The sequence below is a fragment of the Harmonia axyridis genome, chromosome 7 (genome assembly GCF_914767665.1).
Source record: "Harmonia axyridis chromosome 7, icHarAxyr1.1, whole genome shotgun sequence".
NCBI classification, from domain to species: domain Eukaryota; kingdom Metazoa; phylum Arthropoda; class Insecta; order Coleoptera; family Coccinellidae; genus Harmonia; species Harmonia axyridis.
In genome coordinates this window covers 691793-709407 of record NC_059507.1, presented here as the reverse complement: position 1 = coordinate 709407, position 17615 = coordinate 691793, and the positions used below count along the sequence as shown (strand labels likewise).

Sequence of the window (17615 nt, the reverse complement as noted above, 5' to 3'; positions counted from 1 at the left end):
TATTCACACATGTCAGATAAGGAAAACGATATGGCGCGAAGAGTCAAAATGTTTCGAGAATTTTCCACTTTTATCGATACTATGATTTCATTTTGATACAGGAATATTCTATGGGATTTTCTACACCCAATACAATACCAATTAATTATTGTTCAGATCTACAGAACGGAAATTTAATCTAATAGGAATCAATTTGACAAAATCCAGTTGGCTAAAATGGACGACAGGCAGGTCAGGACTCGGCCCATTGGGTCATCACTAAAATTTCAATGGGGAAGAAAATTGTATAATCGAAAGATTATTTGAAAATTATATTAAATCCTCTCAAATTATACAATTATGGATATTTTCAAGTCGCATAAATATTTCTGAATAAAGTAGATATCAAAGGAGCAAAATTTAAAGAGGACGTCAATTTTAGTTCTTATTATTGATGCAGGTTAGAATTTTTTCACTATGAATTGATGTACATTCACCCAATCCAGTTCTTTTCTCATCACGTGATTGTAGGAAAAATAAAACAATAAAATGAGAGGTGAAATAATTTTATTGAACATAAATTACTGAACAACGAAACAACTATAGCTAATACACAACACAAACAGATTAGCATATTTTACACTGTGGGATAACAACTTTCCATTAAGATATTCATCATACATGCACCAATTGTAATGTTAAATATCATTTAGTACGTTAAAAAATTCAGTGTTTATTCCCCGAATGGAGAACTATCAGTGAATTTCGGATATCAGGAATCAAACTTTGAGCGAGCAGGCTCAAAGATTGGACATGATACCGACGCAAATTGCGCCATGGCTAATAAACAAAGCAGTTGTGCACTTAAACCACCTTGTCTGGAAGCCATGAAATATTAAGCATGTAAAATTAGCACATCATGGCTTAAGTACTTTGGAAAGCTCGATTACCTCTAAAACATTATTTCACCGACTATAAATTCAATACAATACACACAACAACAAGATAAGGTATAAAGTACAACTAGTGTATCTTATATAGGTTTAAAAAATATTTTCAATAACAAGAAACAAGCACAATTGCACAAAGTCATGCAGTATAATTAACGATAGCATGTAATTTTTTTTTGTTCAGTTTTTGATTTTTTTTTAACAAAATTCCACGCACTATTTAAGCTTACTTCTTCAACTCTTATAATGAAGAATATAGAGAATACGATAGTTATATAGTGTTCATTCGAAGCCTTTAAATTTGTGAATGACATATATTAGTATATTTAATCAATAATCTACGATACTAACATGGTTAATCTTAATATGTCATATTCAATTGCAAAATTCCATGAAATAAGTAACACCTAAAACTGGATATTTGTCTTAAAATGTCACATTTAAAATGTATGTTCTTAATTTCCAAGTGGTCATTTCCTAACAGTAAATACTTTCTGAAACTAATTGACTTTCCATTTCAATTTTCGAATCAGAAATCTACTTTTCAAAAACATATGCACGGACTTCGCATATGCAACATTAAGTATCATCAGATGTCGTTTAATTTAGAGAATGCCTTAACCTTAATTAGGGGGTAGAGTGAAGTAGCCTTGGCTACACTTAACCTCCAAAATTTCCAAATAAAGACTACAATATTATTATTATTATTAATAATCTTTAAATATATATGACGCTAACATTTAATGCAAATTAAATAACTTACACCTATCTGCATATTAATTTTAAGTGTGAGTTTTGGAACCAAATTCTTCTACATGAGACTACAGACACTACATTAATGTGGTCATAATAATGAGCCGGGGCCCTGAAGGGGCACCGGCCTGGCCCTAACGGCTAGTTTAGACATCTACTACCATCTTCTTGTGGACATCTGTGTTGCCCACGACATTGCAAAACTCGTCGAAGGAGATTTTGCCATCTTCGTCTTTGTCAGCAAACAGGATGGTCTTGTCGACTATTTGCTGTAGTTGGGTGTCCTTCAGGTTATTGCCAACCATCATCTTCAGAACCTTCAAACATTCACATGAGGAAAATACAGATCATAGAAATAATCATAGAAATGTTGTAGACAACAAGTTTTTCTTTTTGTTTTAATTATGGCAATACTCATGCCAAATTGAATTGCAAATTTTTTACAAGAAGAAATTTAATCTAGCTAAAGTGAGTATCAATTACAATCGAATTAGCTCAACCTTATCTAACCTAACTGTGCAGAAGACGAAAAAATTCCGCTGTTAAAAATTATAATCTCTTGGAAAACTGATAAAGAATAACTCCACAGATTTTTGAAGTTTTTTTATATACAACAGTGGCGTACCCAAGGGGGGGATATTATATGTAACAACCTTATAAAGGGTGTTGTTTTAGAGCTATAGAACTTTAAATTGCAACGATGGATTATTCAATTAAGATGAATTTTATTTATCCGCAAGATAATCTTGTGGCATTACATTTTAAATATGATTTCTGCATTATGACCGCCACGGCTGGCTCAGATGTAGTTTAATCTGGATGTCCAATTTTCGATGACTTTTTCCAACATTTGTGGCCGTATATCGGCAATAACACGGCGAATGTTGTCTTCCAAATGGTCAAGGGTTTGTGGCTTATCCGCATAGACCAATGACTCTACATAGCCCCACAGAAAGTAGTCTAGAGGTGTTAAATCACAAGATCTTGGAGGCCAATTCACAGGTCCAAAACGTGAAATTAGGTGGTCACCAAACGTGTCTTTCAATAAATCGATTGTGGCACGAGCTGTGTGACATGTTGCGCCGTCTTGTTGGAACCACAGCTCCTGGACATCATGGTTGTTCAATTCAGGAATGAAAAAGTTAGTAATCATGGCTCTATACCGATCACCATTGACTGTAACGTTCTGGTTATCATCGTTTTTGAAGAAGTACGGACCAATGATTCCACCAGCCCATAAAGCGCACCAAACAGTCAGTTTTTCTGGATGTAACAGTGTTTCGACATACACTTGAGAATTAGCTTCACTCCAAATGCGGCAGTTTTGTTTGTTGACGTAGCCATTCAACCAGAAGTGCGCTTCATCGCTAATGGAAGTAATGCGCGATACGTATTCCGCATAGAACCATTATTTTCGAAATAAAATTGCACTATTTGCAAGCGTTGTTCATGCGTAAGTCTATTCATGATGAATTGACAAACCAAACTTAGAATAAATCACTTGACAGCTGTTAAATCGGTCGTCATCTTGAACAGTAATGCAAAAATTAAAGTTATATATCTCGAAAAAAACACCCTATATATCACAATCTTATTATAAGTAAGCAAACTTCTTTGGAAAACTTCTTCAAAAGAAGGAAAATTTGAAAAATTTTTTTCTTTATCCCCCCCCAAGGCTCATGTCTGGGTACGCCACTGGTATACAGCATACATTCTAATGAACTATTCAATAAACTCTTTATCATTATTATTAAATACAATTTTACAACACTTCTACAGTATTCTCTTTTTCGAGTGGACCTTGTTATTTCAAATGGATCACCCTGTATATTTTTTGCTTTTTGTAATTCAGTCAGTAAGGCAAAGCAGGGTTAGTATCTAGATGGGTGACCTGCACTAGGAATGAAAAGTATTTTCAGTTTTTTTAAGTGTGGACGAACAAGCGCCACAAGTGTTTCTAAAAAACATCGATGGCTAAGCGAAATCGATAAATGCACTCCGCCAAAATGTTGGGGAGGGTCAGTATCTGAAGGGATGACTGCTCCCTTAAAGTAATTTAAATTACTTAGGCAATTAAGTATGAATGAATAGGTAAACAGAATTTAAGAAGTTTTCTGAAAAGCGAAGCAGCGTTTAATGAAGGTCAGTGTCTGGATGGGTGACCCACCTAGGGGTGATAAGTATCAAGGCTGGATTTTTTAAGAGTAAATGAACAAGCACCACAAGTGTTTCTTAAAAACATCGATGTTTACGCGTAAATCCACGATATTTAGAAATAAAAAAAATCACTCCACCACCAAAATACTCATTAAAACCTTGTATACAAACCTGGAACAGTTCCCCGTTGGAGATGAAACCGTCGTTGTCCATGTCGTAGATGCGGAAGGCGAACCTGAGCTTGGACAGCTTGTCTCCCTTCACACTGAACTGGGAGACCCCCTGTATAAACTCTGCAAGAAGAGAAGAAGAAGGGGCATGGTCAGAAACTTTCAGAGAGCGCGGGTGCGTTGAAAACAACTAGTTAGGTTGTAATTTCCAGATAAATATTATCCTTACATTCACTCATGGTGCCGATTGACCTGCGATATCACAACAAACACTGGGTTACAATAGAGTTTCCAGGTTATTTTCGGACCACCAAGTCTCGGCTTGTCTAGGTGGCTATTTTTGAATTCGGCTCTTTACCGCGGCCCCAACGTGTTAAATTAGCATTCAGCTGGACCCAAGCACTACGTTTACGGTCAACCGTCTGCGACTGTCGCTTTTATTTTAGAGAAAATAAGATACTATAAAAAATGAACTTGTATAAGAAATGAACTCATTGCAAAGGTTTTTTTTTGATTCATTACATCCTTACTGTAGCAATCTGTTTGAGGATAGAATTCAATGTTGTTTTAAATGTTCTAAGTTTTCAATGATCTTTATATAAAAAAAAAGAATATGTTTGAACTCTCGAAATTACTAGCATATTTCATTGTAGATAATATGAAAATTCGCAGCAACACACAAGATGCAAATAATACATGTTTTTCTAAATTCTGCAAAATTTTATTTTGCAGTGTATTAAAAATATACTAAGGTTAGGTTAGGTAACTATGCTCTTATCTACAAAATCTTCACTAAACTAAAAGTTCAATTTTAGTGTTTCTGATGACAAAACCTCCTTCAAAACGGCGTTAAACTGAAGTTAAGATTGCATGAATAAAAGTGAATCTACTTCAACTTTAGTGAATTTCTTATACTTATTCATTTAAATGGGGTAACCTCAATTTATTAGGAGTGCACAATTTGTAGTGAGGAACCTATTAAGCACAAACTAAAGTCATCAAGGCTTAACGTTTTTTTTTGCCAGAGCATTCCACAGATTGTTAACAGAAGTTGAGAAACTAAAGAAACAAATGTCTGCCAATTCGACGACATTACCTCTCAACATCGAGTGTTTCATGAACGATAAAGACGTTCATGGCAATATCAAAAGAGCGGATATGGAGGATATTTGTGCCCCTCTATTCCAACGAGTTGAAGAAACCCTAAGGAACTGCCTGGAGCAGTCAGGTATGATTGGGCCTTTTGGAAATAATCCAAAGGGGTTCTAATCTTCATTTATTCATTGCAGAACTGGCCTTGGAAGATATTTACTCTGTCGAAATCGTTGGAGGTTCATCTAGGATCCCAGCCATCAAACAGTTGATCGAAAAAATTTTCAAGAAGGCACCTAGCACCACGTTGAACCAAGATGAGGCTGTGAGCAGAGGTTGTGCCTCACAGTGCGCAATATTATCACTTGTCATACGAGTCAGAGATTTTAACTTTACAGACGTGCCAATTTTTGTCAGTGTCTATAATTTGAGAATTGTGAGCTGAGAATGGTCCTAAACGATACACCGAAGACAAATCCGTCCTCAAATTCAATTCTATTTGTTTATTTGTCGTAAACACGAAAATTTACGTCTTTTTCTAATTTTGAAGAGCACCATCTTCAACAGTTCGAGCACAAACGAAGTGAATCTCATATTCCGTTCGAAAACATTAATATTTCCTGTAATAAAGTCCAGCCATCCAAATTCTAAGATTCTCTTCGCGTTCATTCAGTTCAGGAATGCGTAATAATCGAAATACCGAAAGCATACCGAACGATTTTTTTTTTAAAGTAATAAAAAACGATTCAGCTGAAAATCCAACACTCACAGGACAGCAAACCTGACGTTTTGACTTTATAAATATGGAATGTTGAATCTATCATATTATTTTCAAGTTATGTACATCAAAATCTCCGCTAAAAATTTTTTGGAGAATTTTTTGCCATTCACAAAGTTGAGTGAATAACGGAAATTGAAATATTATCAATAGACTCTATACTCACGCGGAGTTTGATTTGTTTAAAGTGCTCCAATTCGTAGATATCTAATGTGCTTTGCCATTTTTACAATAAAAACAGATAACGAATTAACCTAAGGTCTGGTATAGCAAAATTTTCCTGTGCCGAATATCTAAAAGTGATACGTTTGGTTAAAGTTAATTTTATTTCCTCAAAACCACATACTATTATATTTCTGGTAATATATGTATAGTAAAAATTCAGTTGCTTGATTTGTAACCTGACAAGAGATCAGAAATAAAAGTTTATAAAAAAAAAACTTGCATATGACTGCAACTTACCAGAGAATAAAAGAATTTAAGAAACTCAATAGAATACCCAAAAATCATTTGAAAAATGAATGTTAAACACACTAAAAATAATCTTATTCACTTCTCTAACAGTGTGTAACCGAATTTTTTCAATTGACAGGAACATCGATGATTTGTAGTCTAATTTAATAAATAGATATACATTAAGCATTTAGAAAAATTTCTAACGTAAGAACATATTAGAAACACTTTTCTATATCTATCATGCATCAAATGAAATAACACATTCATAAAACTATGGAAATATACGATATTTAATAAACTAAATGTTCATACTGTGATTTAAAATCCGAATTCTTCAATTTCATACCCTACCTTTAAAATCAACTTCCCCATTACCGTCAGCATCGAAAATGTCAATAACACGTTGTACCAACGGATTCTGCTGGAGTTCCGGCAGTGACATAAACTCATCGATACTGAGTGCCCCTGAATTATCTAAATCAAGCTTGCGGAATCTCTTTCCAAGACGTCTGATTTCATCAGCATCGACTGAAAAAAAATTTAATTCAGAACTTGTCTCCAAGAATTTTTGAATGTCTTACAGTTTGAGCAGAGCTCCATGGGTAGAGAACTTTCATTACCCTGAAAAATTAAATAAAATGCAATATAAATAATGACTTTGTTTAATTTCAAATATGTGTATTAAAAATTGTTGGTCTTAATATGAAAATTCAATGGGCTTGACCCAGGAAAGTAGGCTATGTACAAGTCGTAATACACCAAAATATCGACCGTTTTTTGTGAATATAACATCTCAACCTATTTAACTTTTCAAAGAAAACGCATTCTTACCATGGTTTTCTGTTCTCTCTCTTGGGTATTCAAAAAAGTATGAATGAAACCAGTTGACTAGAAATTTTGGGTCGTTGATAAAAAAATTGATAAAAATGTATTGGTATCTTCGCCAATTCTGACATTTGCATGAACGCCATCTATCCCTAGAGAATATTGAATTTGATAGCCTTATTACAGAAATCTTTTGAATAAATACTTCAACAAGAAAAAAAAGTTAAATGTTTGAACTGTGGTTCATAATTTTTCAAATACTCTATTAATATTTACTTACACACGTGACATAATTCAAATATAAATAAAAAATAATCAGGTTAAAATAAATCATGTTTCATTAATATGAAATTTTGTTGTTAATAATATGCGACTCGAGTTCAATGAGCTTTAATGAATTGAAATAAACCTATCAAAAATTTATATATCTCACAATAAATCACTGCACTGTTTAAGTTTAAACGTAAGGACAATTTTTTTTCTCTGGTTAATTCATATGAAATTTCAAAACCCATATGTTATTATTATTGTATGAAATATTTAGATTATCCTTTACGAGTGAGTAATTAGTTCATTATAAGATGTTTCTGATAATTTTCATAAGTTTTGATTTTTCTTATGAGCCTATGTAATTTGTAGAAATATTTTTCTCCAAAAAAGGATCTGCACAAAATTTTAAACCATGCAACTAGGGTTTTTTTTTCGTACGTTATTTGACGTGTGAGCACATGCGCGATAACCTACAATTCATAGCAGCCATTTATTGTTGACCATTTTTCGAAGTTTCTTTAAAGCGATTTCAGTAGCAGGTAAAATTTCCATAATTGTAGGAAAAGAAAGAGAATACTCTTGTGAAAATCAAATGAAATCGTAAGTGTAAACGTCTGATCTGGCCTCAGAAACTACCACAATTTCCAAATGGCATATTTTCGGTAGCATAAAGATATGACCTAAGGCTTTACATCGAATATTATGATTTTAAAATGAAATTCATCGAACTTGATGGAATAAATTGAGATAATCACTCATTTTCAATCCTAGCTCCCACGTATTATACTAGAACTAGTGTAACTAGTTCTATTAATAGTTTACCAGTTCCTCCATTTTTATTATAGTTCCCAACTGTTGCCATAAGTTGACTTATTTCTTCATGATTTCCAGCATTATGACTGACTCAATGAATTTTGGTCCTGATTGGATTCGTAACCTTTCTTCTGAAGGAACAACCACTGGAAATAACAGTGGAGGAAAGAATTATCAGTTGGCTGATTATCGGTAAGTACATTTTGGTTCTCATCAAAAGCTAGGTGTAAAGTTTTGTTTTGTTTTAGATATGGTAGAGAGGAGATGTTGGCCTTATTTGATAAAACTTTGAAACCACCAGAGTCATTGATGAGTTTCAAAACTCTCTATTCAGAAACAACACTCTTTCCGCTTGCACTTGGACCTAGTACAGAGGAAGAGGTAAAGGAAATTATATCCTTTTAACTTCTAGTTTTGAAACTTGTTTGTTTTAATTTGTACAGCAGAGAGGATGGCAATCAAGGCCAAGTTCTTTAGCTGGTCCTATAAGAGGTCGAGGAGGTCCTATGGACAGAGGTGGTAGGGTTAGTAGAGGAGGTAGGGGCGGATATCAAAATTACGGAAGGCCAGCAACAACATACGATGGGGGGTGGGGCACAAGTGGTGAAACCACTGAGTGGAGCCCCAGGAAAGAATTCAATACAAGAGGAAATGATAATTGGAGACGAAATAGGTTAAATGAAGATGATGATGGCTGGAGGAATTTAAATCATGGCAGACCAGCACATGACAAATGGGGTTAGTGTTTTAATTTCAAGTTTATGTTCGTTCTGGTTTTGTCATTGCAATAATTTGAAATTATTTTGCGATCTGATTCTGTAAATGTCAAGTTAGAAATATATTATTTTTGGTATTTAGGGAGATCAAGTTGGAGAGGAGGAGATGGGGAACCAGAAGAAAGAATTGAAAGGCACGGTGGGGGCCCAGATGGCCGACCAAATCGTATGGGTTGGAACGAAGGAACTAGGACAAACCACATGAGGAGATCTTGGGACGAGGATCATTTACCGGAATGGGCTATGGAAAATGTTGACGGTGGGGGTACTTTTGACTCCACCGGGGCTTTCCACAACTCAGACGAAGAACAGGTTAGTTTCAGTTTCCGTTATTCATTTTAAATTCGTTATTAAATTTTTCAATTAGCATGAATATAGCACTCAGATTTCTCAAGAAATTGGTATTCTGGACAAGAATAATTGAATAAGAAATAGTAACGAGCGCTTTCATTTATTATTTGGGATTTCATCTCATTTGTATCTAGTGTTTTGCTAAGAATTTTGATATCACTACAATAATATGTATTTCTTATTTTGAGACGGGTATTTTAAACAACATTGAATTCTAACCTCAAACAATTGCTCTAGTAAAAGTGAAAGTAACCAGAGTAATCTTCCAGATGAAATACTTTTAAAAAATAATAAGTATGTAATAATTTCGATCAAAATTATCTTCACAACAAAAATAATTGTTTACATATCCAAGTTACGTTACTGATGCCATGTTCGATGAAATTGCGTTTTGGAGGCCACTTTGAATCTTACTTTTTTTTATTGTTATGTTTTTAAGTGTTTATTTCTAGATACAGTGTTTTCCAGATACAGGCCGTTCCTTGTAGTCCTACTTTTTTGTGATGATTATTCCAGTCAATCAAAAATCAAATTTTTCTTAAAATGATCCAGGGAATTTGCCATTTTTGTTTGTACCTCCAATTTAGGAACCCCCTCTATATTTTCCCTATCGGTTCTCAATTTTCCTTACACATTTACATAAAACTTTTAATTTTCCAATATCGGGATTTTGAACTTTTTTAAGTTGCAATACTGGATAAACCATAGAAATAAAGTGACGCAAATTAATCTATGATTCTCAATTTCCATGTCAAGAAGATCCAAAGATATGATAGAAGATCTATATTACAGGGTGAAGGAAAATCAGTCGCAAGAAAAGAAACAGTATTACAAAAGTCAAGCTCCCAACAACATATTACGCCAAACAAAGGATATTTCTCTGCGTTACAGACTTCCAAATCTGTAGCATCTCTGTCGAAAACCCAACAGGATAACAATTGTGTTGCGAAGGTGAGTTGGATTTCGGTAAACAACTCTATCGGAGTTCCGTCAACATTTTTTTGTGCCGTAGGATAAAAACTCGGAAAGGGACAAAGAAACAGCAACGGAAGTGAAGAAAGTATCGGAACCAAACAAACAACCTCAGTTGCAGAAAAATAAGAGCGAAGAGGAACAGGAACACAGAAAGGAAAAGATGAGAGAAGCTTCCAGTAAACAGAAAGTCTCAGGTACCAGTGAAAATTCCAGAGAAACAAATTCAGCACCTATTCCCAGTTCGATGACCAACAAGTGAGTACGGTAGAAAAGACCTTTTTTTTTGTAAATTACAAACTCTTCGTTTAGGGATTCTAGGGTGGAGGATGATTTCAAAATACAGGAAGACAGCATAATAAAACTGGTGGATGACGATTCTCCCAAATCTCAAACGATGAAAACGACAGAACAGGGCAATTCTTCTAATATTCAACCTCCACCGAACTTGGCGCCTCCTTTGCAAGACCAGTGGTACTACGAGGATCCACAGGGGCTGATGCAGGGGCCTTTCTCGAGTGCTGAAATGGCAGAGTGGTATAAGGTAGTTATTTATTTTTTTCAAAGAAGTTTCTCAACGAAGTTTTTTTTTCAAAGTTAGATTATTTAATGATTTTTTTTCAGGCGGGTTACTTCAATAGTCAGCTCAAAGTGAGGCGCCCTTGCGACGAATTGTTCTACATGTTGGGAGAGCTTGTTGTCCTTTGCGATGGCGCAAATCCGTTTTTGGGTACCAAACGGTTCGTACATCTGAAGCCCGACCCAACCGCTATGCCGGAACATGACTTATTACAATATCAGTATCTGATGGCTCTCAGGCAGGCCCAAACCAGGCCGGTCTTACCAGAACCCTGGAGCACTTTAACCCTACAGCAACAGCAGGAAGTTGCTGCCCAAAGACTGATCATGCATCCACAAGTGAGTTTGGAAAGAATGTTTTTTTATTTCAGCTCGATAGGACTGGGCAATTTGAGGGTCTTGAAAAATGTTGTCCTCTTAATTGACATGCTCTTAGATAAGACTTTTGAAAGGTTTCCCAATACGCTCTATTAGTGATGACGTCACACACCGCCATTTTAGTTCTCCTGTCAGTGTTCGGAATCCAAACAAACGAATTGTCATTCAAATTAGTACGTTGTCGTTGAAGAAATTGGCTTATTTTGATAAATAAGATTATTTAAGGAACGATTTCAGTATTAATTGATAGACAGAAGGAACGAGATTAATGCCAGAAAGTTCGAACTTGATGTTCAACTGATAAACACGGCTTTTTACAAAATCTGGGGAATGTTACAGGATTCAAACTTACTGGTATTAACCTCGTTCCTTCTGTCTATCAATTAATACTGAAATCGTTCCTCAAATACTCTTATTTATGAAAATAACGACACCGTACTGATTTGAATGACAATTTGTTTGTTTGGATTCTGAACACTGACAGGAGAACCAAAAATGGCGGTGTGTGACGTCACACTAATAGAGCGTATAGGAATGGTTACAATGGCAACACTGTATAATTTTTGACATTTCTTATGTCCTGTGTGTTCAGTAGGTTATGTATGGATGACATTATTCAATTAATCTACTCATTATTTGTCGTACTGTAGACAAGTTTGAAAGTGAATTTGAACAGAATTATGTCTTTTATGAATTCTTCTCAAATTTCACTCAGTATTTACAAATGAGCACTGATTTTGGTCAAACTATTTAACAATTTCTAAACTGAAGCGTGTATTATTCTATGATTTTTATAATGACATAAGAAATGTCAGAAATAGTACAGTGTTGCCATTATAATAATTCACAATTCAAAAGAAAAATATTACTGGAAATGCAATGGATATTGTTTACATATCCAAGTAACATGATATTGTGTTTTCGGTCTCTTCTAATTTGAATTTTTTTATTGTGGCTTTTTTTAATGAAATTTGTACCAATTAAGTATCCTTTTTATCTTAATTCATATTGTTGAATAATTTGATTTTTGTAAAAGTTGTCAAATAGCCTATCCTACACCTATCCTACATTTTTTTTATGATTAATTTATTGAGCGCTAGTTCCATTTAAATTTTCTTGCAATGTTTGTATTATTTACTTAATAACAGATCTGAACAAGTGCTCAAGGTCCCCTGTTGAGGACTGTTTATACTTATCTTCAAAAAAATTGGAAGACAATCCCATTTTTTTTTTACACTCATCATTTCCGTTTACATTTTTTTCAGTTTTTTCTTATTTTATATTCAAACCGCCTACAGCTTCCATTTGTTTGGTAATACAATGGACAAAAAGTAATGACACTTAATTTTTTTTTTAAAAGGGCTATGATTCTCAATATGTATCGGTGAATTATTCAAAGCGCAAAATTAGTTTTCTGTACTAAAACTGATTCATCAGGGGTTGATTCGAAGCTCATTAAACACTTATATTTTTGCATTTTGAACTCATCGAAGAATATCAATGCCTTCTGCACTTGATTTTATATTTAAATCAGGGGAAGTAATAAGCTTGTGTAAAATTAAATATCCTGAACGTTAAGATCTACCAATATCAGACAATAAATATCCTCAAACGGTAAAAGAAGATCACACCGTGTTTTGAACTTGACGCAATAATTTCCATTACGTTTCATTCGATCGGTATCTTTATTTTTTGTCCGGAGCTGTAGGTTGTTTTTGTTTTTTATTTGTTTTATTTTAGGTGCCCCAGGAAATCCCATACATTCATCATCAACCCAACCCACCAAATCCATTAATGCACATAATTAATCAAATGCAACAAGTGAGTATACCGAAGAAGACACTCGCTCAGTCGAAGATACTGATACGCCGCCTCTTTTCAGGCAAACAAGCTTCCTAACCAAACTTTAGCAGATAAGGCACAAACAGCTATTCCCAATCAGCTCGATCCCAGATTGGTACAACTTTCCAACCTTCACCAACTACAGAATAGATTACCTCCCTCAAGTGCCATACCCAATCCGTTGGCCTCCAGGTTGCCTGGACTCTCGGCCGACGGCCTGAACCTGCCCGGGGTCCTGGGGGCCCATCCACTAGGTCTGACGCCGGGGATGGGGCCCAATCTGGGCAATTCGTTGAACCTGCAGAGGCAGATGTCGCATAACACGGTTGTTGAGAATCTGGTTCCCAAACCACCCGAAGACGCCATCGGTAATCTTCTCAAACATCTACACCAGCAGAAGCAGCAGCAACAGCAGGCGGCCAGCGTTTCTGTAAGTGTTCGAAATTGTTTGTACGAGATGTCCCAAATTTGATACACGTTGAGAGAATCTCGAGAACTTAGAGAATTGGAAAAAAAATCTATGAAGAACCTCCGATCTCCGTTTTTGGAATAGTAATATATCAGAAAGCAGGAGGTTCATAAATTAGAGTTACAAAGGAAAATGAGAGATTCCTAGGATAATAATATAAAAAAAGTCCAATAAACATGGGCCCACAACAATTTGTTTCGGAGATAAAAACCGGTGACTATTCCTCAAACTTCAGTGAGTTATCTGTCATCAAAGCAACCGTACTTTTATTCTGGTTGAGTTTGGTTACCACGCCCACTCCAGTTGGCAGTTGTCCTAACCTAACCACGCCCACTCCAGTTGGCAGTTGTCATTTTAATTGTCAGATTATTGTTTATGAATATTTTCCATGACATCTAACACTCACAAACTTTATTATTTTGATAATGAAACAAATACCCTTCAGAGTCATTAAGAACCATTAGTTATTTACGAATTAAAAGAGATCAAGTGTCAAGCGGTCCGTAAATACCCCTTGTGAAGGGAAGGTGCTATAAGATAAAAACTTGAAAAAAACAAAGTGTTTGCGTATCCATGTTTATAGGACTTTTTTTTTTCAATATGGTCCGAGGAATCTGTAGAATAATATCAGAATTCAAATAGGCTGAGATCTCCAGGAATGTTAAATAAACACTCAAACTTGGGACATCCCGTTTTTATACAGTGGTTTCATTGATTTCAAAGAAGTTATTTTCATCATTATGTCTGTCCATAGCTTGACACTCTCTGGCAAAGTAGTCAATACGCTGTTCCCCAGTCTTTACCTACACCTCAGTGGCAACAAGAACCTTCCCTTTCGATGTGGGACATCAACAAACTTCCAGAAATACCCACAACGCAGCACCAACAACCACAACAACAACCTCCGGTAAATATGCAGGAAACCATTCCTCCCACGAAGAATGTAGAGAAAGAAAAGTCCCAACAGAAGGCGCAAGACAAAAGGGACGAAATGACACCTAAAGAACTGAAAAAGAAGAAGGAACAAGAAGAGAAACAAGCGAAGAAAGAGGCGGAAGAAAAAAGGAAGAACGAACAGAGAAAGTTAGAGGCAGAAAAACGGGCAGCCGAAGAGAAAAAGAAGAAGGAAGAGGAGAAGATAAAGAAAGAAATGGAGAAGGCGAAAAAGGAAGCTGAAGAAAAGAGGCTCAGGGAACTGGAGGAGAAGCGGAAGCTGAAGGAACAGAGGAAAGCGGAGGAAGAGGCTAAGAAAAAGACGGAGGAACAGAAGAAAGCAGATGAAGAGAGGGCGAAGTAAGAAAATTAGTATACCAAAGTATACCGAACGAATTGTTAATGTTTCTGATTGTAGGAAAGAAGCGAGGGAACGAGAGGAGTACGCAAAGAAGGAAGCGGCTAGGTTGGCTCAGGAGCAGGCTATCCGTAACGCCAAAATTGCACCCTGGTGTCAATCTTCCTCGTCCCAAGGTCTCAGCCTCCAAGAGATACAGAAATTGGAGAAGGAGAAGGCTAGGCAGGAAGCGTTGATCCTGCAACAGCAGAGGCAGATGCAGGAGCTTCAGCAGCAGCAGGAGAAAGCGGCGGCGAGCTTTACATGGGCCGCTAAGGCCAAGGAGCAGCGCCAGGTCAAGTCTCTGGCCGAGATTCAGGCAGAGGAGCAGGAACGATTGGCCAAGGTGAGTAATCGCTCATCAACAATTGGTTTTTGTGATCACCTATTTTCGAACGCAGAACAACCTTTTTGGACCAAGTGCAGACCACCTTATATTCTAATTTTTTTTTTGTAGCAAGCAGCAGAAGCCAAACTGTTGGCTATGCAAAAGGAAAAGGAACAACCACCTGTGCACAACACCGGCAATATTTGGCATACCCAAAATCTTTCCTGGTCTACTAATGTATCGTCTACATGGTCGTACAATAATAATAATAGTAAGTGTTTTTCTTTTCTTTCAATACCTAGTCTTTACACTTTTCAATCAAACTTTATAAAGTTGGTGATTAACCCAATTTTTTTTTTATTTCAGCGTCAAATTCGGGTTTATGGGAAGAAGTTTCCGGAAAACCAGCACCTAACACTAATAAACCGTCCAACAATTCCAAAGGAAGTGCTTCAACCACTAAACCTCAACAACAGACCAATCAGCAGCAGTCTCAGAAGGCCAAGTCTAAGAGCAAAAAGGAGGAATCCAATCAGTCGAAGAATGGTGCCACCAATTCGGTGGACGAGTTCACGAATTGGTGCACCAAGGCTTTGTCTAATATTACCGCCGAAATTGATAGTGAGTCTCATCTTATTTTTACTTTGATGATTTTGTTCTTAAATTTACAAGGTGTTTTTAAATAGGAGATACAAAGGGAAATGAGAGATTCTTTGGAACATTTTAAGAAAAAAAGACTTGTTCTTGAGATACAGAGTGTTTTTTGTAGTCCTACTTAAACAAGATCAACTATTTATAACCTCCAAAATTCTGTCAAAGAAAAATTTGCTTGACACTTGTCATTGGTCAACGAAATTTTTCTTTGACAGAATTTTGGAGGTTATAAATAGTTGATCTCGTTTAATTTGTAAAAAACTAAAAGTCTTCAATAGATATGAAGGGTATTTGTTTCATAATTGAAATAATAAAGCTTTTGAGTGTAAGATGTGATGGAAAATATTCATAAACAATAATCTGGAAATTAAAATGACAACTGGCAACCGGAGTGGGCGTGGTTACCGAACTAAACCAGAATAAAAGTACGGTTACTCTCGTGACAGATAACTCACTAAAGTTTGAGGAAATTGTCACCGGTTTTTGAGGAATTTGACATAAACGGACCACTAACTTACTAACCAAGGTGATATACGGACCATACCCGAAATATCTTGTGAAGAGAAGGTGCTACGGGAAAAAACTTGAAAACAAATCTATTGCGGGTCCAAGTTTATTGGACTTTTTTCTTAAAATTATCCAAGGGATCTCGTTCTTCCAATTTAGGAACAGCCTCTGTATGGACTTATTGTTATTTATACTTCTAAGTAACGTCAATATAGTTCATATTTTCGTTTTCAACTACAGATCAATGTTTTTATCCTATTTTGAAAAATTACCATTTTGGCAAAGCATCATCTGATTTTTTTTTGCAGTTCCAACATTCGTTACGTTCTTGAAGGATATTGAGTCCGCAATGGATGTGAGGGATTATTGTAAAGAATACTTAGGCGACAATCCCCAGACCCTTCAGTTTGCGGCTCATTTTCTGGAAAAGCGAAGATCCTTCAGGCCGAAAAATCAAGCACCAAAGGATGACATGTGTTCTCCGGCTTCTGCAATAAACCCGTCTTCTGTACATAGTAATGAATTCCAGGAGGTTAAGGTTGGTATTCTAAACGGTTTTCTAATGAGAGAGATATTTTTTTGACTTTGATTTTTTTAATTTGTGTTTTTTTGTTGCAGGGTAAAAATAAGAAAAACAAGAAGAATAAAATGTTAAAAGTGGATAGTAGAATCCTAGGATTTAATGTGACTTCTGCTCCTGACCGAATAAACGTGGGTGATAGAGATTATGGTGATAATTCGTAAATGTATTTGTTCACCAAGAAAAAATTGTTAAAGTTGTACCTTTATATATACATATATTTCCTTTTAAAAAAATCTTGTTTACTTATTGCTTATTTATGTCTAAAAATTACAATCCTGTTTTACTATTTTACTGTTTAAATATTGATTTTATAAAAATATTTTTATTTATAGGCATATTGTTGACTTACTAAAGTAAGTCTTTCATGAGGAGTCAAATTGAAATGCCATTTATTGAGACTAAATATAGTATTTTTACATCAAACTTGTATTGTATTTTTAGTATTAGGAAAATTCAATTCAATTTAATCCTTCTTCCGAATTCTGACCAGATATATTCAGGAAAATTATCGACTTACTACTAGCATACTCTTACTACTTACTACAATTTTAAATTTTTTAAAAATCCTTTAACTCGTGAGCAGTAGTTCAAATGAACCATCGA

At 35.4% G+C, this 17615-nt stretch overlaps 2 protein-coding genes across 7 annotated transcripts; one reads left to right on the top strand and one right to left on the bottom strand.

Annotated features, from left to right (window-relative positions):
- Positions 1–529: 529 nt before the first annotated feature.
- On the bottom strand, positions 530–7314 carry LOC123683838 (calcineurin subunit B type 2). The gene is made up of 5 exons (XM_045622773.1): positions 7167–7314; positions 6917–6956; positions 6687–6863; positions 4011–4132; positions 530–1999 (listed from the first exon to the last, which is right to left on the bottom strand). Exons 1-5 carry the CDS (start codon positions 7167–7169, stop codon positions 1829–1831), a joined length of 513 nt encoding a protein of 170 aa, XP_045478729.1. The 5' UTR covers positions 7170–7314; the 3' UTR covers positions 530–1828.
- Positions 7315–7674: 360 nt separating this feature from the next.
- On the top strand, positions 7675–17435 carry LOC123683834 (GRB10-interacting GYF protein 2). Of its 6 annotated transcripts, none has more exons than XM_045622767.1 (17): positions 7675–7718; positions 8322–8435; positions 8492–8624; positions 8687–8981; positions 9102–9331; positions 10127–10321; positions 10383–10600; positions 10655–10886; positions 10967–11260; positions 13040–13120; positions 13182–13571; positions 14365–14903; positions 14962–15286; positions 15398–15539; positions 15635–15889; positions 16738–16967; positions 17048–17435. In XM_045622767.1, exons 2-17 carry the CDS (start codon positions 8326–8328, stop codon positions 17171–17173), a joined length of 3795 nt encoding a protein of 1264 aa, XP_045478723.1. In that variant the 5' UTR covers positions 7675–7718; positions 8322–8325; the 3' UTR covers positions 17174–17435. The 6 variants fall into 6 exon arrangements, with proteins under 6 accessions (XP_045478723.1, XP_045478724.1, XP_045478722.1 ...); XM_045622768.1 differs by having other exon boundaries at positions 7708–8030; positions 10163–10321; XM_045622766.1 differs by lacking the exon at positions 7675–7718 and adding an exon at positions 7824–7969.
- Positions 17436–17615: the final 180 nt, after the last annotated feature.